This window comes from Hypanus sabinus, chromosome 5 (genome assembly GCF_030144855.1).
Source record: "Hypanus sabinus isolate sHypSab1 chromosome 5, sHypSab1.hap1, whole genome shotgun sequence".
Lineage (NCBI taxonomy): Eukaryota > Metazoa > Chordata > Chondrichthyes > Myliobatiformes > Dasyatidae > Hypanus > Hypanus sabinus.
Window position 1 is genome coordinate 43,992,024 of NC_082710.1, and position 23,952 is coordinate 44,015,975.

General features: G+C 39.6%; 1 protein-coding gene across 1 annotated transcript in view; it reads right to left on the bottom strand.

Moving 5' to 3' along the window:
* fancc (FA complementation group C) overlaps window positions 1-23,952 on the bottom strand; it is a 181,558-nt gene that overhangs the window by 151,659 nt on the left and 5,947 nt on the right. Inside the window, exon 2 of the mRNA XM_059969866.1 lies at window positions 13,696-13,935. Coding sequence (XP_059825849.1) covers window positions 13,696-13,866 — 171 coding nt within the window. The 5' untranslated portion in view covers window positions 13,867-13,935. The remainder of the gene's footprint in view (window positions 1-13,695; window positions 13,936-23,952) is intronic.

The window sequence follows — 23,952 nt, forward strand, 5'->3', positions numbered from 1 at the left end:
GTGGTCTCACCAACATTTCGTGCAATTGTACATGACATCCTAACACTTACACCCACTGCCCTGACTGATGAAGACAAGGCTGCTAAGTACCTTTTTCACCACCCTGTCTGCCTGTGTCATTATTTTCAGGGATCCATGCAATTTTAGACTTCCCTGTCCTGCAATACTATACAGGACACTACCATTTACTGTCGAGTTCTTCAATATTGGAAGCTCAATAGACTTGAGAACAATTACTGTTGTGTGAGACCACACTACAAAACCAGAGTTCCCACACGCCAATATCATAATGAATGTAACCACAGGAAATAGAGTTCCATCCAAAAGACATCAGTGGATAGTCACAAGCGGCTTTCTTCAAGGTCAGCAACAGACGTTGCCAACTTGTCAATGACTAAGAATCTGGCGTTCCAAACTTCCACAGATGCAAATTTATTGGAAAGAGAAATGCATATATTGGAAAGGCAAATCCAGATTACTGTAGGAAAATTGATCTGATGATGCTGTCCCAAAGAAGTCTACCTAATATCCTTGTACCAATTCATCTCTGTAAAAATTGAGACATTTCATGCTCGACAATCTGGGAAGGTTTACAAATTTGCGCAATCCTTTAGATAAAATAGTCTTCTTTACCCAAGTCATTTTGAAGTGTATAGTGACATTTTCTCATGGGTTAACTTACAGTAAATAGATAAACTTGGTAACATGGACAGGACCATGGAGGTGCTTCCCAAAACACAACTCTTGAGTTTTCAAACAATACTTTTGCATGTTATTTTGTTCTGAAAAATTGTCTTAATCTGGATCAATTTTTGTCTAACAACTGTGTAATAATTTGATCTGTATGAAGTGTATGCAAGATTTTCTCTGTATCTCAGTAGATGTGACAATAGTAAACCAATTTCAATTCCAAAAAGTTTCCTTCTCATTTGTCTTCAATGGATAATCCTTTATTCTAAAACTACAGCACATAGTGGTTAGCACAATGCTTAACAGTTCCAAACATCCAGGTTGAATTCCTGCTGCTGTCTGTCAGGAGTTTGTACGTTCACCCCATGACTGCCTGGGTTTCCTCTGGATGCTCTAGTTTCCTCCCGCAGTCCAAACTCGCATGTATGCAGAAGGAGAGACAGAGTGAAAGAATGTTTTCTTAATTGGAAACCTCTCTCCCCACTAATGCAAATTTCAGCATCCGCCTTTCAATCAAAATATCTCTTTTATCCTGAACTCTAACAAGCATAGGACTAATCTGCTCTTGCCTTCCTCGTAAGTTAAACTCTTCATCCTAGGAATGAACCTAGTTAAATTCCTCTGATATATATAAAAAAAAGTCAGGTAAGGCAGCAGGTATAGGCAGAGATACAAGGTTAATGTTACAACTCAATAAATTTTATCTTCTATCATCTCTAAATGTATTCTCTGTTTCTGTTTCCACAAATACTGTCTGACCTGCTAAATATTTCCAATAATTTTTAATTCAGATTTCCTTTTTTACTTCAAAGTTCAAAGTAAATCTATTATCAAAAAAAATAGTATCAATGAAAATCTGCACACAGCAATGACGAAAAACCAATATACAAAAGACAACATATTGTGCAAATACAAAATAATAATAAATAACATTGAGAACATGAATTGTAGAGTCCTTGAAAGTGAGCCCACAGGTTGAGGTATCAGTTCATTGTTGGGGTGAGTGAAGTTATCCACTCTGGTTCAAGAGGCTGATGGTTGAGGTGTAATAACCTCAGGTTCCTGTACCTTCTTCCTGATGGTAACAGTGAGAATAGAAAATGGCCTGAATGGTGGGGTTTTTCGATGATGGGTGCTGCTTCACTGCAATATTGCTCTTTGTATATGTGCTTAATGGTGGGCTCAGGGTAGTTTTCCTCCAAACTACCCAGAATCCAAGAACAGGCCCTCCTCAAATTATGAAAGCCTGACTTATGGACATCCTACCAGCCAACGAGCTCCCACAGTATTATTAAACAGTGTGGATACACCTTTATTGTTCTTTGGGACAAACTATATAGCCTTTTTTGATCATCCACATATCTTATCACCCATTCTCACAAGTGTGATTATTTCTTTGATAAATATGGCCACTAACTTATCCCACTGTTCCTCTTACCTGAAAATACTAAATTCATAAATAGAGTTTATATTCTGCTTTTCTGTGTGATTGGTTTGTAATCATCTCATGTACCAAGATACAGTGAAAAACTTCTGTTTGAATGCCGTCTGGACAGAAAACAGAACTCATTAATACAAGTTTTCAGAATATCATACTTTCACCTATTTCAGTGACCTCATTCTCTTCCGCTTTATTCAAAACACATAAGCATATTCCATGAAGCACAACAACCACTGTATGCCCAGCTTCTGTTTTCTCAGCTTTCAGAACATCCACATAATCAGTTATTACTTCTAGTTTTGTATTTGATGTTTCCTGTATCTTCACTAAGCTTTCCATTCCACTGTCAAGCTGGTTTAAACTCTCACTGCCATTACCAGCCCATTTGCCAAACAGGACATTGATTTTGCCACCAAATCAAAACCCCTCCTTCCTGCACCATCTCTTCAGTCATACGTTCTATTTCTTTTCACATTAGCACAAGGCAACAAGAGTAATCCAGAGTTTAGTACCTTCAACATCCTTCTTCTATGGAATCACTTACTTCTTTACAATATGGGAGACTGCCACTGGCCCATTGAGCATTCCCATACACATTTCCCTGTATATTACAGGTGATTCACAGGAAACTTACCAATGACCACATCTTTGAGAACACTGCAGAAAACGGGGGCATCAGGGGGAATCTTGTGCAGTTACAGGGAAAATGTGCAAGCTCCAGAGACAGTATCTGAGGTCAGGGTTGAACCAAGGTCGCTGGAACTGAGGCAGCAGAGCTACATCTTTCTTCACTGTGTCACTTTAAAATGTGCACACAGGCCCTCATCCTTGTCTCCATCTATGCTGTTTATCTCAATACAGACCTCAAACTTTATATGTCCTTCCCGAATGTTCTTTAGACATTCAGTGTTATTCTAAATCCTGACACTTGGAGGAATACACCTATCCGAAAATCACATCTGCCACCACAAAAACAGCTGTCTGCCCCTAACCTCTGAATCCCTATGGCACTTGACCTGCAGTGGAAACTTCCTTGATTCTGCATCCAGCTAACTTTTTCAGGGGAACCCTCTCCCTATTCAGTATGTAGAGAGCAATATGGTATTCAAACAACACTTTTGCATGTTATTTTGTGCTGGAAGGTTGGATTAATCTTGAAAAAATTTTGTGCAACAATACTGTGTAATAATTTCATCAGTATGAAGAGTATGCAAGATGTGACAATAAAAGACCATTTGCAATACCAGAAAGGGCTAATCAACCGGCTGCACAAAATAGCCAACATATTTTGAAATTGATTCCTTATATTTAGGCGATGAACAAGTTGCAAGTTTGAAAGTGTGTCACTTCATTCACTTCACAAGCTATTGCTCAGGTTTTAATTTTAGGCTTTTAACTTTGTGTTGTATTCATCAAGTTATAGCATGCAAAATTTCATATTTTCCTCTAATATTAAAATTAGAGCCTCTCCTAAAATTTCAAATAGCAAATAAAATGTTTAATTATTTTCAATAATAACATTTCAACTCCATTTTACATTTTCCTTTTTGGCTTTCATTTATTCTAAAACAACCAACTTCTTGCCTTTAAACTTACCTATTTCCATTTTGTACAGTAGATGGAGATCTTCGGCCTGAATTTCCCTATCGTATTAATTTCAGCCAGGTATTCATACTTCTGGATCTCTTTCTCTTTTAAATATGAATTACTTATGGTCCTAATTTCTTAGATTTCTTAGATAAAGTAAATTGTAACACAATTTTTCCTCAATCAAGCCAGATCTGAAGTAGTTTTAAAGAGACAGGCTTACTTGGTTCAGACTGTTGTAAATCTCAGATATGTCACCTCTTGCAATATTATGTACTTGTCTCTGGTTATGTTTGTTTTGCACTAGTATCTTGTTTTGCACACTTTTTTTCCTCTTTACTGTCTTATATAATCAATATGTAATTTCTATTCTGTGTGTTGTCTAAACTTACATGCCTGTGGATGCTGCTGCAAGCAAGTTTTACATGGTACCTATACGTCACCATACAGGTAGCCCAGTGGTATATGAAAGTATTCTAAAGTTCTACAAGCTCTGTCATTCCCCATCTGGAACATCAATATCATTCCTTGCTCCTTTTTATTTCATTTCTAATTTTTGGAATTTATATTCTTGACATTTTTTGCAATTTTTAGGATTCATTTTAATAGACTATGAAACATTCAAAGACTAATATTAATTAGTTCAATTTGCAACATTCTGTTTTAATCATAAATGTTGCAAGTGCTTATAGCAGGCTTCACCCATTTAGTTAACTAGAAGTAATCCCATTTTATCTCTCTGGTCAAATAAAATTCAGCCCATTTTTCAGACAGAGCATAAATTTTTAAGCTTGTGACACATTGGATGCAGGAGGTTGAGGGAAACCTAGAAATCAATGCAACACATCATCAGCAGCTTTTTAAATTCAGCCACTACATAACCATAGGATTTCCAATATCAGGAGGAATAATAATCAATATAACAAAATTTAGACATTAAAATTATGCAACTTAAATGAGTTGAGCCAAAGAAAAGAACTTATCATAATCAAGTCCAGAGATCAAACCCTACCTCCCGCTCAGTGACAGATCCCTGAATATACTGCTAGTGATTGTTGTGACGAGTAGCGAAACTGCTTGCTAGAGCGAAACTGAGAAAGCTGCTTGGACGGAGACTGGAGAAGGTTAACAAATTCTGCACAATGCCATACTGCTGAACAGGGCATAGACAGCAGTTCAGAGACTTAGGTAGACCAGTAAAGGCGAGAACTATGATACATTCACCTACAACTTAAAGCCCTTCAGTATGTTTTCTCAGTTACCTGCCCATCACTCTATATATGCACACACATTCCCATTTACCACTCAGAATCACTCTCATTCTTACATCCCTTCACCACCTTTAAATTACACCCAATAAATGCTTTCTTTCCAATTCAATGTATGCCCTTATAAATACATTGCAGCTTTGTGTTAGTGGTTTGTGAACCGAAATTCACCCTTATAAATTTCACAAATCACTACCAAAAATTCTGAGAAAAAGAATAAAAATTCACTCTTAAGGGATTACTGTGAAAAATATAAATATAAAATGTACACAGAAAACTAAGCTACCAAGGACAATCCAATCAAGGCCGCCAATTTACAGTGGAAGACTAGTTTAAAGTGATTTGCTTTGGAAGCAAGGCAACCTCTTCTACTCACAAACAAGAGAAAATCTGCAGATGCTGCAAATCCAAGCAACACACACAAAATGCTGGAGGAACTTAGCAAACCAGGCAGCATCTATGGAAAAGAGTACAGTCGACGTTTCGGGCCATGACCCACCTCTTCTACTGATGTTTGAACCTCATCAAAGCCCTGGTACAAACATGGACTAAAAAACTGAATTACACAAGTGGTGTGCTGTCCTTAACATCAAGGCAGCATTTGGCTCAGTGTACTGTCAAGGTCCTCTAGTAAAAATGAATCAATCAACATCAATGGGAAACTACTCCAGTGGCTGGATTCATATGGCACACAAGCATCCAGCGATTTACCATTGACCAGTTTATCCAGATCAGCCAAATAAAGATTGGAACTACACAGCATTTATCCAGCTGAGTATGCTGTGCTGAAGAACTCCAGACATCTAGGAAACCTAACATCTGGAAGTCAGGAATGTGATGGAATACTCGCTTAGAAGACAGGACAGCCAACTTGATTGGTGTTAGGTTTCATAATTTCAAAATATAAAACTAATCAAAAGAAAAACATGGAGTCAGGGTTAACTTGTGTACTCTTCACTTTTACTTTAGTGAGGCGCGCACATATGACGCAGTGGCGTGATGACGTATGCCATTTAAGTACTTTTACATATAACATAATGAATTATTTAAACAAAAAAATGCTTTAACAAACAATATATGTACAATAGTAATCAAATTTTACTGAAATACTGAATAAACAATTGGTACCCCATCCATCACCCTAAACATTCTCTCCAACAGCTTCTTATACACATCAAGCCTCTACTACCATGCAGGACAAGGGGTGCAGGGACATGGGAACATGAACACCATAGGTGCTCCTCAAAATCAGATATCATCCCAATATGGAAACATTTTACTGGTCAGTCAAAATCCTGGAACACCTTACTCTGTGGAACTGTAAGATAACTTCACCCGCAGGACTGCATTGGATAATGGTGGCAGCTCAAAATCAACTTCACAAGGGCAAGTTAAGGACCAGCAGTAGCCTTGCTATTAATGCCTAAATTCCACCCCCCACAAAAATAAACAACAAATCAAAATGCAGCAATAAAACTATCCCACCATAGGGCATGAAATGCCCCAAGCTCTGCTCATCAAGAAGCAGATGTTATAGGTTAAGGGTTGTCAAGAATTAGGATATTGTCAGAAATGCAGAAATTCATATATATTGCTCTAACCACACTACATATGCTTGCAAAGAGACCAGCAAATCTATTGAAAATCATGACATTGCCCATTGAAAGAGTGAAGACCTGAAGACTGCATGAAACATCAAACAGAGCATGCAGACTTCACCAATGGTTTGTACACTAAGAGTGCCACATCAGGAGAATTATACTCCAGGCCTGGCCTCATTAGCTCCCTAATTCCTATTTAGTCCTACTAAGGAAGTACAGCTGGGCAGCAAGAAGGATGCTGCTGATAAAAGGCTTGACAACTGTTGCACTTTATTCCTTGGTACACAAGAGATTGAAGGGTGACTTGACAGAGACATAGGAGATCAACAGGGATATAAACAGGGTGAAATAGTGAGCTGCCAGAAATAGTCTTTTTCCCAGTGAGGTGTGCTAAAAAGAAGAGAGCATAAGTTTCAGATCAGAGAGACTTAAAAGGGACATCAGGGGGACCTTCTTCATGCAAAGGGTGGTGAATATTTGGAATGAGCTGCCAGAAATAGTGGTTGAGCTGAGCACATTAGCAATATTTAAAAAGCCACCTAGATACATACGTGGAGAAGAGAGGTTTAGAGGGCTCTTGGCCAAACACAGACAGGTGTGGTGAGCTCGCTGGGCAGCATAGTCACACTGATCCAGTTGGGCTGAAGGGTTAGATTTCCATGCTATATATACACCTCTATAACTTGACTCTTTTCCTAATAATCCTTCCATGACCATACATCGACCAACCACTCAAGTGCTATTGCAGTGAGAGAGTCGGTCAGCTCTAAACTTCCAGCCAACATTAGCAAAGTCCATCTCAGTAGCAGGGAAGAACACGAGCAACCTGCCTATACTTGTGCTGAAATACCCAATGTTCCGCTATACTGGTGTTGGGATATGAAAAGCAAGTATTTCTAATTGCACAAGCTTATGCATGCAGATGTATTAGACATTGTTAGGGCTTCCACTTTCTTTTTTATATAAATGTTATGCAACTTTACCCATGCTGCCCATTCTTGGTGGCTGATCTGCTAACCTTTACAATGGCATGATGAAGGGAAAAATATAAATCATCACAAAAACATGATGAGGTTGTAAAATAGGGGCTTATTTGTTTTAAACATTGAAGGACTGCAATATTTATACTCGATAGGCACACTGGCAGAACCAAAGTGTATCAAACAATAATGAAGACATGCAGCCACAGGAGAAGGCAGATGCTAGAATCTGGAGCAACAATGAAGTTATCCCTGGCAGTAACACATGTCACTGAGGTGGCATTGACCACACTTTCAGCTGACAGCTTCAGGTCAAATAAAAGGGCTCTGCGTTCTTCACTTCAACACTCAATACTGTAAGAGGTTTAAATATAGAGAGCAATACACTATCAAGATACAAGAGATACTGCAGATGCTGGAAATCTAGAGCAATACACACAATATGTTGGAGGAGCTCAGTAGGTTAGGCAGCATCTATAGATGGGAATAAATATTGAATGTCTTGGCCCAAAACGTCAACTGCATATTCCCATCCAAAGGTGCTGCCTGACCTGCTAAGCTTCTCCAGCATACTGTGTGTAATACACTATCAAGGACTTCAACAAGAAATGATGCTTCAGGATGACATCCATCATTAAAGACCCTCATCATCCAAGACATGCCCTCTTCTCATTACTACCATTAGGGAGGTGAAACTACCCAAGTACAAAAGGTAGCAGTGAGAAAGAGCTTTGACCAGTGACCAATCAGCGCTTTAGATTGATTATCAAGAGCAAATTAAAGGAAGGAGCAAGCACAGCGGCTGTTGTCTGACTGGACAGACTCAGTGCTGATCTTGAGGCTTTTGCTCTCCAAAGCTTCAGCAAAGAGAAGCTTCAGTCAAAGAAAGCAAAGAAAAGAAAAACTCTAGGTTAAGTTTTTTTCCCCTTCCTTTCTTTATAGCTGCTCATCTAGGAAGTAGAGATGCCAGGCAGGATAGTTGAATGCTATTCTTGAGGGATGTGGGAAGGCAGTGAGACCTTCAGTAGATTGGGAAAATCAGGATGGTGCAGGGTTCCCAGGAAGGGGTATTTCTAGAGTGCCTGCAAGTTGGCTTTTTAGAGCAGCCCATGGTTAAGCCCACTAGGGGATCAGCTATTCTGTATTGGGTGTTGTGCGATGAATGAGAATTGATCAGAGAGATTAAGGTAAAAGAATCCTTTGAGGCACGTGATCATCATATGATCGAATTCACCCTGAAATTTGAGAAAGAGAACCTAAAGTCAGATGTATCAGTATTACAGTGGAGTAAAGGGAATTTCAGAGGCATGAGAGAGGAGTTAGCCAAAATTGATTGGAAAAGAACATCAGCAAGGTTGATGGCGTGGAATAATGGTTGGAATTTCTGGAAGCAATTCAGAAGAAACAGGATATATACATCCCAAAAAGGAAAAAGTATTCTAAAGGAAAGATGACACAACCATGGCTGACATGAAGTCAAAGCCAACATAAAAGCCAAAGAGAGGGCATATAATAGAGGAAAATTTAGCAGGAGGATACGGAAGCTTTTAAAAACCAACAGAAGGCAATTAAAAAGATAAAGATGGAATATGAAAGTAAGCTAGCCAATAATATTAAAGAGGAAACCAAAAGTCTCTTCAGATACATAAAGTGTAAAAGAGAGGAAAGAGTGGATATTAGACCACTTGGAATTGATGCTGGACAGGTAGTAATGGGGGACAACAAAATGGTGGATAAACTGATGAAGTATTTTACATTAGTCTTCACTGTGGAAGGCACCAGCAATATGGTGGAATTTCCAGGTGTCAGGGGTCATGAAGTGCGTTAAGTTACCATAACTAAAGAGAAGGTTCTTGGGAAACTGAAAAGTCTGAAAGTACATAAGTCAGCTGGACCAGATGGTGTACACCCCAGGGTTCTGAAAGAGGTACCTAAAGAGATCATGGAGGCATTAGTAATTATCTTTCAAGAATCCCTAGATTCTGGAATGGGTCCAGAAGACTGGAAAACTGCAAATATCACTTTACTCTTCAAGAGAGCAAGAGGCAGAAGAAAGGAAATTATAAGCCAGTTAGTCTGACTTCAGTGGTTCGATGATTTTGGAGTTGATTGTTAAGGATGTGGTTTTGGAGTACCTAGAGGCATATGATAAAATAGGCCATAGTCAGCATGGTTTTGTAAAGGGAAAATCTTGCCTGACAAATCTGTTGGAATTCTTTGAAGAAATAACAAACAAGGTAAATAAAGGAAAATTGGTTAATGTTGGTTTTTCAGAAGACAAAGTGCCACATATGTGGCTGCTTAACAAGCCAAGAGCCCACAGTATTACAGGAGAGATTCTAGCATGGATAAAGTAGCTGATTGGCAGGAGGTAGACAGTGGGAATAAAGGGAGCCTTTTCTGATTGGCTGCCGGTGATTAGTGGTGTTTCACAGCAGTCAGTGTTGGGATTGATTCTTTTTATGTTACACGTCAATGATTGGATGATGGCTTTGCTGTAAAGTTTGCAGGTGATACAAAGAAAGGTGGAGGGACAGGCAGTTTTGAGGAAGGACAGAGATTAGGAGAATGGGCAACGAAATGGCAGATAGAATACAACGTCAGGAAGTGTATGATCATGCACTTTGGTAGAAGAAATAAAAGTACTGACTATTTTCTAAATGGAGAACTGAGAAGCAACGGGACTTGGGAGTCCTAGTGCAGGATTCCCTAAAGGTTAATTTGTAGTTTGAGTCTGTGGTGACAAAGGCAAAAACAATGTTAACATTTATTTCAAGAGGACTAGAATATAAAAGCAATGATGTAATGTTGAGACCTTATAAAGCATTGGTGAGGCGTCACTAAAACGTTTCCAGGGTTGAATGGCTTGTCATATGAAAAGCAATTGACGGCTCTGGGCCTGTATTCACCAAAATTGAGAAGAACGAGGGGCAACCTCATTAAAACATCAAATGGTGAAAGGTCTTGAATAGAGAGATGTGGAGAGGATGTTTCCTATGTTGAGAGAGTCTAATTTGAGAGGACACAGCCTCAGAATAGAGGAGCATCCTTTTAGAATGGAATTTTTTTAGCCAGAGAGTGGTGAGTCTGTGGAACTCTTTGCCACAGGCAGCTGTGGAGGACAAGACTTTACATATATTTAAGGCAGAGGTTGATAGATTCTTGAGTGGTCAGGGCATGAAGGGGTACAGGGAGAAGGCAGGAGATTTGGCTGAGAGGGAAAATGGATGGCAGAACAGACCCAATGGGCCAAATGGCCTAATTCTGCTCCAATATCTTATAGTCTTGTGGTCTTATACAGAAGTCTGAAGACCCACTCACAATGATTTACATACAGCTTCATTGCCACTACCATCAGATTTCTGAACAATGTGTGAAAACTATCACGTAATTCCCTTTTTTATACACCATTTATTTTTGTAATTCATAGATTTTTATGTATTTTCACAGTACTGCTGCCACAAAACAGCAAATACCACATCATATGTTAGTGATAATGAATCTGTTTCTGATTCTGATTCTAAGACTCCTGGCTGGGGTGCAAAGAAACAACAATAACTTGAATATACATAAAGGCTTTGAAATGCAAAAACAACCCTAGAAACTTCATAGGAATGTTGATAAACTACTGACGCTAAGCTACAATAAGAGATGTTATAGCAATTTACCAAAATTGTTGACAAAGGGGAAAAGAAATACGGAAAGGAAATGGTGGTCCAAATTAAAGCAGAGCAACTATCTCAAATAATTACTGTTGTTAAGAATTTTACTGAGATCGTGGTGTTAGCAGCATTATGCCAGCAAATCTCCCCATCTCTTTAAATTACAATAATCAGTATACTTGACCCGTTCATGGAGTAAGTTAATACTGTATTTTCTTGCCATTTGTAATCAAAGGAAATGTGAAAAAAGTTGGTGTTTGACAATTTTTTAGATTATTTTCTTAATCTAGGAAAGCAGATTAATCTAAACCACTGACATATCCAGTTCTAAATCTGCTGTCATGTCCCTCTAGACATCCAACTAATCTCAAAAATCATCTTAAGTAGGGCAGAAATACTCAAAAATAAATGAACTATGAAACCTGATCTACTAATCTCAAATTAATCCTCCCTTTCCAACTTAGTTTTCCCATGTCCTACTCCACTATTGTACTTTCGCTTTTCCTTTTTAATTACTTTATTTAGTTGCTTGCTGTTGGTTTTTAAAAGCTTCCTAATCCTCTAACTTCCCACAAATTTTTGCTCTATTATACTTAGCCTTTGATTTCTTGTGTTAGCCACTGTTATGTTATCTTGCCTTTAGAATACTTCATCCTCTTTGATATATATATCCATTTATATATCCTGTGCCTACTGAATTGCTTCCAGAAATTCCTGCCATTGCTTTTCTGCCGTCATCCTTGCCAGTGTCGTTTTCCAATTAATTTTAGCTAACTTCTCTCTGTGATTCCCTTTACTCTACTGTAATACTGATATATCTGACTTTAGGTTCTCCTTCTTAAATTTCAGGCATTCTAGAAACTCCCCCTTGGAATCCAGAACCAGCTTGATTATCCCAATCTACATGCTTATTGAAATCCCCCTTGATTATTGTAACATTGGCCTCCTGGCATGCATTTTCTAACTCCTGTTGTAATTTGCAGCCCACATCCTTACTACTGTTTAGGGATCTGTATACAACTCTCATCAGGATCTTTTGCTCTTGCAGTTCCTTAGCTCCATCCATAATGACGCAACACCTTCTGATCCTATGTCACCACTCTAATGATTTGATTTGAGAACCACATCACCCCCTCTGCCTACCTGACTGTTCTTCTAGTACAATTTGTATCCTTGGTCTTTAAGTCCCCAGCTATATTTTTCTTTCAGCCATGATTCAGTGATGCCTACAACATCATACATGTTAATATGTAACTGTGCTATGAGTTCATCTAACTTTTTCCATATACTGTGTACATTCAAATAGAACAACTTCAGTCCTATATTCACCCTTTTCAATTTTGTTTGCCTTTTACACTGCAACTTACATTATACAATTAAAGTGGAACTCACATTATAACCGGAAATAGAATCTTAGGTATATTTTCTCTCAACACTAATGATGTGTATACAACTACAGGTTCATGGTTTATGACAGTGGGAGTAGGGGGAATGTTGGAGAGCCACTTAAGTTGCTTGCTTTGGAAACTGGCAAACCAAACTCTTATGAGACCAACAACTAGAGACACATGCAATGGTAAATGCTTATCACCTTTCAACCTTCAGATGGAATGGAGACATCAAATACAGGTATGATAGTTTAATGATTTATCTCACAACAAATAACAGTAGTCATTAACATTTACAGCTTGCACTTAAACTTGCAGGCTGTTTCAAACTTAAGAGAAAATAATATGGAAAACTCTTGGAGAAAAAACTGATAGCAAAATGAACCTATCACATTAAAAAAAAACACTTCTGTTAAGAAACTCTGGATGGAAAAAAGATCAAAATTTGTTATTTCTTTCACACTTTATATTTAGGTAATTCGGTTAGAGAGAATTTAATTCCATATCTTGGATTTTTGGGTAGCGCTTTGCGAATTCCATAATGACAAATTTCCTTAACCCAAATGGTCATAATGTGGGGGCCACCTGTACTATGATACTTAAAGTAATGTTTATATAAACCAAATTACCTTAATTTCAAAATTACAAGTCAGTTTTTATAAGTATTCAATTCTGGATGCATTTATGGTCATCAGCTTTGAAATACTTACAATGTCACCAATTCAGTGTTGAAAATCAACACTACAACCTAAGGGCAAGGTACCAACTCATGTGGAAAACCCGTCAGTCACCCAATTCAAAACCTCGTAATTGTTTATTTCAAGATTCAAGAAATTAGATTACTTGATTGGCTAGGAAGTCTCATGTGACATCTCTGTCAGTCTAGAGAAAATCCCCTTTCAAAACAAAACTGCAGGAAATATGTTCCTGTCAGCAATGGACACGACCTGTTTCCTAACTAGACGTAGTGAGATTCAGAAAACAAATAGCAACAGATTAGCTGCTATTAACATTCTATTTGTCAGAATCTGTGTAACAGATTGGCATTAATGATTCTTTCCTTCTGTGAATTGCTTACCATATGCTGTATAGCTTCATAAATCTGTTTCAGGAACTCTTGTAATTTAGGCAGGTGCAGGCAGATATCTTGCTGGGATTCCAAAGTAGTGGCCTGCCCCCATTCAACGGCCTTATTCAACCAGTATTCAAAGCCAAAACTGGAAGAAGGAATGGAAGTTGTTTTGGCCATAACACAAGCCACAAAACTCAAGTTTAAAAGTCATCCAAAAGGAAAGGATTCATCTGTTTACTGTGGAATCTGCAAAATAAAAGAAAGGAGCTTTCAATCCTTTTTTTTCCCATAAGGCTTTTCAGTAAGTTTTTAAAACAAATCAAAGGTTTATATATAATGGACCTTTTGTGAGAAAACAGCAGCAATAATTCTAATGAGAAAATTACTTTTAAATGTTTTACCGGTTGGGTTCCAAAATTTTACCATCTGAATTTGTCATCACCATCATTTCATTACAATAATAGTTAAATACTACTCACTGGAAAGTAACAACTCAACCACAATTTTGAACAGGCATGAAACAAAAATCTTAACTGATTATATTGTGTCAAGACCTCTGAAAATTGAAGGATCTTCACCTCTGTTTCTCTTTAAATAAATTATGCCTGACCTGCTGAATAATTCATGTATTTTCTGTTTTACTTCACATTTGCAGTATTTGCTGTGTTTTTTTTAAATTTTCCTTTTAAAATGTTAACGCTTTGATGATTGGATAAGGTAAAGAGTCACTTCATTAAATTTGCTGTGTCCAAACAATTTCAACCAGTAGGAAAGGGGGGGGGGGGGAAATTTGTAGAAGATTCCAATGGAACACGATATCTTCAGTATTGACATTCAAAAAACCAGAGGGAGATGCAAAGCAAATCAGTGTTGCCAACAAAATCAAAGTTCAAATTAAGTTTATTATCAAAGTACATACTTGTCACCATACTCAACCCTGAGATTCATTTTCTTGCAGGCATACTCAGTAAATCCAATAACCATAATAGAATCAATGAAAGACTGCACCCAACAGGGCAAACAACCAATGTGCAAAAGACAACTGTGCAAATACAAAAGAGAAAATAATAATAACAAAAAATAAATAAGGAATAAATAATAAGAACATGAGATAAAGAGTCCTTGAAACTGAGTCCATGGGTTGTGGGAACAGTTCAGTGATGGGGCAAGTAAAGTTGAATGAAGTTATCCCCATTGGTTCAAGAGCCTGATGGTTGAGGGGCAATAGCTGTTCCTGACTCTGGAGGTTCCTTTACTTTCTTCCTGATGGCAGCTATGAGAAGAAAGCGTAGCCTGGATGGTGGGTGTCCTCGACAACGCTCCATTTAGATGTGCTCAACGGTGGGGAGGGCTTTACCCATGATGGACTGGGCCGCATCCACTACTCTTTGCAGGAGTTTCCGTTCAAGGACATCAGTGTATCCATACTAGGCTGTGATGCAACCAGTCGATATACTCTCCACCACACATCTGTAGAAGTTTGTCAAAGTTTTAGATGTCATGCCAAATCTTTGCAAACTTCTAAGGAAGTAGAGGTGCTGCTGTGCTTTCTTCGTAATTGCACTTACATGCTGGGCCCAGGATAGGTCCCCTGAAATGATAACACTAAGGAATTTAAAGTTGTTGACCCTCCCAACCTCTGATCCCCCGGATGAGGACTAGCTCATCGACCTCGGCTTCCTCTTCCTAAAGCCAATAATCAGCTTCTTGGTCTTCCTGACTTCGAGTGAGGGGTTGTTGTTGTGGCACCACTCAGCCAGATTTTCAATCTCCCTCCTCTATGCTAATTCGTCATCACCTTTGATTAAGCCCACAATAGTGGTGTCACCAGTAAACTTAAATATGGCGATGGACAAATACTGTCTGAGTAGTTCAGAGCTGAAACACAATTTTGTTGACAGTACTAAAATATCTGTACCTAATGACTGTTACAGTTGTCAGCTAGGAAGTGTAGAAAACCTGCTCCCCTGTTGTTAGCAAGCTTATCCAAAGAACAATAAAGCTTTGAGATTCATTGACCAAAGTCAATTCAAGTCAGTACACCCATTAGCTGTGCTGTTCCTAAAATCTCTTTGTGAAGTAATACCAAAACTCCGGGATGCAAGCCTAAAAATCACTTAAGGCAACACAATTTATTGCCCTATGAATATACTTCTTGTGTGATCCTCACCATTCATCTCAAATTGCTCACATTGCTATTCTTGCCAGTGCATTCATTACTACTAACACAAAATATACTTTCCAGACATAAACAGAACTTTTAAAAAAGATATGTTACTCTATTGCTGAGTGTTTTCCCACAGTCTAAGTAGACATAAAACATGGACCAAAAATCCACTGCATGAAGATCAGGTCTTCCATTGTCCTTCAGTCTAGAAACACTGGATTTTGAAACATTCTAAAAATGAAAGGGACCACTTGAATGCTCTAAATCATACAAGCTAATTTTTAAAAGTAACTTGTAGCTTATGATATTTAATTCAGATTTCCCCTTGAAAACAGTGGCTTCCTTTCCAAAACACATTGTACAGGGCAAGTTTCAAAACCAGAAAATTCCAGAGAAGTTTACAAAAAAAATACTGAAGCATTACAGGTATGAATGCTCATTAAGAAAGTCAAGAATTATGTTGGTACTATATCTACTTACATTTCACCTTTTGTTGTAGTAATCAGATCAGTGCGACTAAAGAACACTGACATGGTACCCATATCGACTACTAAATAAGGGTTTTCCACAATAAAAAATTCTTCACCAAAGCAAATGTAAAATTTCACATGTTCCTTCAAAATAATTTTTCATAACCAAAGGCTAAAGTTGTGTCTGCTTGGCTAAGTCTACCAGCTGCTGTTCACTGAAGAACTAAGATTCTGATAGCTAGTGGTGAAAGCAATGCTCTGCAGCTTCCATGATAGATTGAAAATGAAACATTCTAAAACTGCACACAGCAAGACATGGACAACATACAACCCTAGAGTGACACATAGCAGAATAGTTTTATGTCACAAATACAGCAATGAATAGCTCCAATATTTCCTTATGATACAGCAGGTCATTTTAGCCCATCAAGTCTAAGCCAGCTCACAGCACTATCATATTCTCCAGTACTTTTCCTTGTAACTTAATCTCCCCACAATCCCATCAACTCCCCTATGTTCTACTACTCACTCACATGCATGGGGCAACTTAACTTACTGACCTGTATGTCTTAGGATTTGCAAGGAAACCAGAGTATCCGAGGGAAATCCATGGAGTCACAGGCGGACCTGGAGATCAGGATTGAATTTAGGTTGCTGTAGATGCAAGGCACCTATGCCAGTGTATTGCCCAACGAAAAAGTGCATCCCCATTCCAGGAGACAGCATTTATCAGACACTCAGCAAAACAGGTAACAGAACTGCTGTAGCTACTACAACAGATGCTTATCCTTCTGCAATAGGCTTCCCTCTCCAATCTAATAGCTATTCCACCAGCTACGTAGGCACAAGTCAGGTGTGTAATGGAACACTATTCATCTGAGTGGTTACGAATAGTTGCAACAGCTCAACTAGATCAGCATCTTAGTTCTGCTTAAATCTCTTTCCTGCGGTGACTCACGATGGTGGCACACTGCCACCAACTCAAGTGAACACAGGATATGGGCAATACATGAATATCAAGGGCTGGCCTGGGAGTGACCCCATTCTATTCTTACTGTACAGTTTTTAACCAATTTGGCACAACCATTAGAGTTAACCAGATAAGCTCAGAGGCAGCAACCTGTTGTTCATACGTATAGGTCTGCAGTCAGATATAGGCCAGAACGGTCAAAGCAGGAGATTCCTTTTCTGAAGACATTATTGACTTTTGTGACATAACCAGTGTGTCTGCAGTCAAAGTCTGTAATTCATGTAAAACTTAAAATGTTCCTGAATGTTAGGAACATTTAAAGAAACGAATAAAATTGATGGAAATGATTAAATTTGAAAGATTAAAAATAAGCTAAGGGAAAAAATACACAGATTCAGAATTACAAACATTAACTAAGGTTAGAAAACACTGAAAAATAAAATCAGTTACCTTGTACATTGAAAGCACGAATCCTCATTGATATAAATGGATCATCAGTGGAATGGGATCACAGACCAAGCCTGATCTACTGTAGGCTCACAAATGCAATAACCTGACATATAGGGTGCCACAACAGCATAGCCGTTAGCACGATGCTGTTACAGTTCAGGGTGCCAGAGTTCAGAGTTCAGTTCTGATCTCCTTTGTAAGGGAGTTTGTACATTCCTTTCCATGTGTGTGTGGGTTTCCTCCAGTTTCCTCCCACAGTCCAAAGACATGCCAGTCTGTAGGTTAATTGGTCATTGCAAATTGTCCCATGGCTAGGCTAGGGTGGACAACCAGAATTACACGGTGAACAGTAAGGCACTGAGGTGTGTGGTAGAACAGTGATCCATAATTCCTTGAAAGTGGTGTCACAGGTAGATAAGGTCATAAAGAGCTTTTGGCACATTAGTCTTCATTAATTAATGTACAGGAGTTGGGATGTCATATTGAAGTTGTATTTGACATTGGTGCATTTGGAATATTGTGTGCATTTCTGGTCACCTACCCACAGGAAAGATGTCAAGAAGATTGAAAAAGTTGAGAGAAAATTAACAAGGATGTTTCCAGGATTTGAGAACCTGAGTTGCCCCAAAAGGTCAGGACTTTATTCCCAAGAGCATAGGAGAACAATGAGAGATTTGATAATGGAGTAGAGCCTAGGAGACGATGGTGCCTAATGGAGACTCCTTTGCTTGCATCTTCAGAAACAGCTCTATTTCTATCTTTAGTATCTCTATTTTTTCCTTTCAGGGTTTTTTTGAAGACCTTGACCTGGAACTACACGCTGACTTTGGTTCTTTATGGGATTGAGACCCGCTCTCGGGGTCTCACGACTGGCTGCTATTTGATTTACCAAGGTCGTGGCCCAGAAGACTAGCGCGCCTTCGGGGTTTTGTGATTTCATGGCTCCGGAGGCGGGAGGACTAGAGGTCGGTGCCACCATCTGATGTGTCATGGGAGTACACAGAAGACTGAAAACTGTGAGCTGGCTGCTGGCTGTGTGCCCAAAGACCCGAATTCTTCGGGCACAGAGCTCAGAAAAAGCGACACAACAGACTGTTAACACCATAAATAAGCCAGTTGTTTGTTATGTCTCCCCTCTCACTATGAAATGGGGACACCTCTTTTTCCCTTATTAGACAGAGAGAGAGGCTGTGGTATGTTGAATTACTGGGTGAATGAGTAGTCTTTGGGCTACTGCAGGTCTGTGTCTTTATTGATGCTTTGCTGCTCGGTGGAGGGTGCTGATGCTTTTTTTGCTGGTGGGGGAGGGGGATCGTTGTTTTGCTGCTGCTTACGCATGGGATGGGGGAGCTGGGGGGGGGGTCTTTGGGGTTCTAACATTTAACTGTCATTCATTCTTTGGGGCACTCCTCTGTTTTCGTGGATGTTTGTGAAGTAAGAAGATTTCAGGATGCAGATTGTATACATTCCTCTGACATTAAATGTACCTTTGAAAGCTTTGAAAATTATGAGCAGTATAAACAGGGTAAATGCGAGTAGACTTTTCCACTGGGTTTGGGTGAGGTTTCATGGGTTACGGGTGAAAGGTGAAATATTTAAGGAGAACATGAGGGAGAACCTCTTCACTCAGAGGGTGGTGAGAGTGTGGAATGAGCTGCGAGCTGAAGTGGTAGATTCAGGTTCGATTTCAACACTTAAGAGAAATATGGATAAGTTGCATGCATGGAGGAGTATGAAGGGTAATGGCCCAGGTGCAGGTCGATGGGACCAGGCAGATTAATAGTTTGGCACAGACTAGATGGGCTGAAGAGCCTTTATCTGTACTGCAGTGTTCAACGACTCCATAACAAGTTGAAGGGATGCCTGACAAATTCCTTTAAGGAAAACACAGTGAAGGAGATCATCATCAATGGCATATACAATATAATACCATTCTTTCTTTTTATAAACTTACTGCAGTGTAACATCTGAGTTGCAGTTCAAATCTACCCAGTAGTAACCAATCAGAGAAGAAGAAAAATGTTATGCCACATTTAACTTCATAAATATCTTCCTGTTTGGGAACTAGAAGGCACAGCTAAATTGGCCTATAATTTTTGGGACTTGGCTTTAAGCCCATTCCAGACTGATCAGATAAAAATTTTCCCAGCTAAGGAGCGACATAGCCCTGTGTCAAAAAGGCTAATGTAAACAAGTCAGCAGCACAAACTTCTCAATTTGACATTCTGCATTCTTTCTCCTAGAAAGACCAAATATTGGCATTAACAACAGAGAAAAGTATCAAACTGATACAGAAGTAAATGCATTTAGGTCACAGTAAAACAGCGAATATGCCAGGTATGGGTTTAGGGATTTAGCCTGAAGCCCAGCAGAGGTACAGGAAGATTTACACATCCCATCCTCCAATCTCTGTGCAAATAAGGAATATGCCGGACGATGCTGAAGAGTCTGTGGTGACCAGTGCTATCATGTTTGCTGTTGTGTGCTGGGGCAGCAGGCTGAAGGTAGCAGTCTCAACAAACTCATTCGTAAGGCCAGTGATGTTGTGCGGGTGGAACTGGACTCTCTGACGGTGGTGTCTGAAAAGAGGATGCTGTCCAAGTTGCATGCCATTTTGGACAATGTCTCCCATCCACTCCATAATGTACTGGTTAGGCACAGGAGTACATTCAGCCAGAGACTCATTCCACCAAGATGCAACACTGAACGTCATAGGAAGTCATTCCTACTTGTGGCCATCAAACTTTACAACTCCTCCCTAGGAGAGTCAGACACTCCGAGCCAATAGGCTGGTCCTGGACTTATTTCCACTTGGCATTATTTACCTATTAAATTATTTATGGTTTTATATTGCTATATTTCTACACTATTCTTGGTTGTTGTGACTGTAACAAAAACCAGTTTCCCTCGGGATCAATAAAGTATGTCTGTCTGTCTGCCTGCCTGCCTATATACCATTCTTCCTGACTGCACTTTGTGTACCAATTCACCAAGATCCTTCCATACACATGCACTTATTAACTTTTGTGTTTGAAAATGTTCTGTTATTCCACCAAAAACTAATAGCATCCCTGATCCCCCAATATCTTTCAACATCCAATCCCACTCACATAACCCACGTATACTACTTTGCAAACTTTTCTGTCCTCTTCACTCATCACTTTCCCATCTTGTTTTGTATTATTAACAATTGTATGGTTACATACTGTTCTTTCATCAATTCAACATTATTGAAAAGTGACTGAGATTCAGATCCTTGAAGAAACCCACAAGTAACAGTAATGCATTCCCCTACATTGTTCCTGGTTCCAAGGTTGTCAGTCGAGGAGTGGTAGTGGGGACAAGCTCCCATTACCTAAAAGTGCTCCTCATGGTGTGCGCCTCAAATACCCTCTGACGACCGTCCAATTCCTGGCCTTCTTGTGTGGCTTAGCCTTTAAGGCTGGCGGAGCTGTTTCTACTGACAGGAGAAGGGGCGAAGGCGGGTCCTGGTGCCATAAAACCAGTGCTTCAGGTTGATGGAGCTCGTCAGCCTGGGAAGGCAGTCCATCTAATAGGGGGAAAACTCTAATCTCAAACCTCCACTGCCTTGCGGCCATACCCACTTATGGGAAAGGCTTCAGGAGTAAACCCTGAGGACAAATCCCGAGCTGGACTCCCTAAGGCAGTCCGACGTTGTCTTCAACCTCGCTCTGGCAACTCCTGTGACATCACTGGTGCCAAGCTGTATCAGCCCTTGTCCTTCCCTTGGACAACATCGGTGGCCTGGAGAGGGGAGACTTGTTCCTTGGGCAACTGCCGGTCTTCCATACGACCTTGCCCAGGCTTTCCAGGCGCAGATCCATGGTCTTACGAAACTAACGGATGCCATCCACTCCATCCACTTTGTTCCACATTTCAAACAACTCTGTATCCACATGATAATATCATTCAGTGCAGATGAAAGGACTCGACCCACTTAGTCAACTGTCCATCTTCCTCTATAGATGCTGCATGACCTGCTGAGTTCTTTCAGCTTTTTGTGGGTTGTTCCAGATTCCAACATTTGAGTCTCCATGCATTTCCAAATCCTCAAAGCCCCAATATTATCTACAACCTTTTGTATGTCTTCCTATGCTTATTTCTGAATATTACCAACACTGAAAATGTGCAAGCTTCACACAAATGCAACACAAATTAGATTATCCCACAGTGGGTGAAGAAATTAGATTCCTCAGTAATGATTTGGCTAGCAGGATGGGAGGAGGTCCCAAATAGCAATGAGTTATTCATTTTTATACCCATGTGAATTTGTTCATCAAATCAAATATCAAGACCTTTATGGATAGACCTGAACCATCATAGACTAGGAATTTGGACACTTTGCCAATGACAACAGTGCCTTTAGTAAATCTCAACATACAGGAAAGAGCCATTTCAAAGAGTAAGGCACTGGACAGAATCCTTCTGGAAAGATAAACTAGAAAACGAGAACTTTCTTCATGTGGTGGTTTTTACCATCAAGAATGAATTAGCCTGGTGTCTCAGTAACTCCCATTTGGGACAAATGAACACTGCAGGACCCTCAGGCTCACTCAAATGCAGAAGCCCCAGAAATAGTGGATGAGGCCAAAGACTTCTGCTTCAATCTTAGAAAACTTTGGCTTCAGTACTAGAGGGAAGCAAAGCGATTCTTCAGTCATAGTTGGAAGAAAAACAATAAAAACATAAAATACTGAAAAATAAATTCAGCAGTACAGGCATCGTCTGTTATGATGAACGGTCTTTAACCTGAAACGTTAACTGTTTTCATGGTGCTCCTCGAAAGTGCATTTACTGCACCCTCATCAACTACATTCAATGATCTTGATATGGCTTCCATTCCATTGACAAGATCAAGCATAAACAACGTGACTAGCTTGTAGAGCACATACACTCTGTCAGCAACGTCCATCCTGAACTCCCAATTGCATTACATTTTAACTCCCTTTCACATTCCCTGACTGACCTGTCTGTCCTTAGCCTTTTCTACTGGCAAGGTGCAGACAAGAACAACAGCTCATATTCCTCCTAGGTAGTTTAAACCAAATGGTATGAATTTTTTATTTCATATTAGCCTTCTCTGTAGTCTCTTGTGTCTCTCTCTCCTCCTGATCCACCCCTGGCCCTCCATTTTTACTCTTTCCTATACCTGCTCCCAGCCCCCATTTTTGCCCCCTCCCATCCTGATCCATTTACCTACAACACCCACATTAACTGTATCCCTCTTCGATCTAATTCCATCTGCCCTTCATCTTTCCATTATCACCTTCACAGATTTATCAATTGGCTTTGTTTCCCAATTATTACCTTAACTCTGCCTTCACCATCCCATCCCTCACTTGCCTTTTTTATTCCTGACGAAGGGTCTTGACCCGAAACGTTGACTGCTTCTTTCAACGGATGCTGCCCGACCTGCGGAGTTCATCCAGCTTTTTTGTACGTCTTGATTTGACCACAGCATCTGCAGTGTACTTTGTGTTTTCCTTTTTTATTAACTTGTCTGCTTCCACCATCATCAACCTTCACTCCCCCCCCCCCCCCAGTCCACCCGTCACCTACCAGATTGTCTCACTCCTCTCCCTCCCCTCATTAAACTGGCTATCTTTCCACTTAGTCCTGATGCAGGGTCTCGCCAAAATATTGGTAATTTCTCTCCCCACCACACTGCAGATGCCTTTTGATCTACTGATTCCTCCAGCTGTGTTTTTTTTTGGCTACAGGTTCCAGCATTTGCAGTCTCTTGTGTCTCTATTCAACACTCTTTATTCAGCACCTAAAGTCCAAATACCCAAAGGCTCATCTCACCAACAACTAGACCAGAAATTAATTCACATGGAAGGAAACAATTTCTCTACCACTGGTAGTATCTACAAGAGGCCCTGCCTCAAGAAGGCAACATCTGTTATCAAAAATCTCTGTTATTTGAGCTATGCCATCTTTTTGCAGGAGGTACAGAAGCCCAAAGTTCCACACCACCAGGTTCAAGACAGCTACTTCCCTTCAGCCATTCAGTTCTTGAGCCAAAATGCTAATCGCTAAGTTTAGCAACACTATTATCACTTTGCACTAAAATGGACCTTTTTTGTTCTAAATTTGTTTCCTTGTAAAGCAAATAGTGTATAATTATGCTTTCCTGCTTCTCTTGTGACTGTTGTTTAAACAATGCTATGTACCTGTGATGCTGC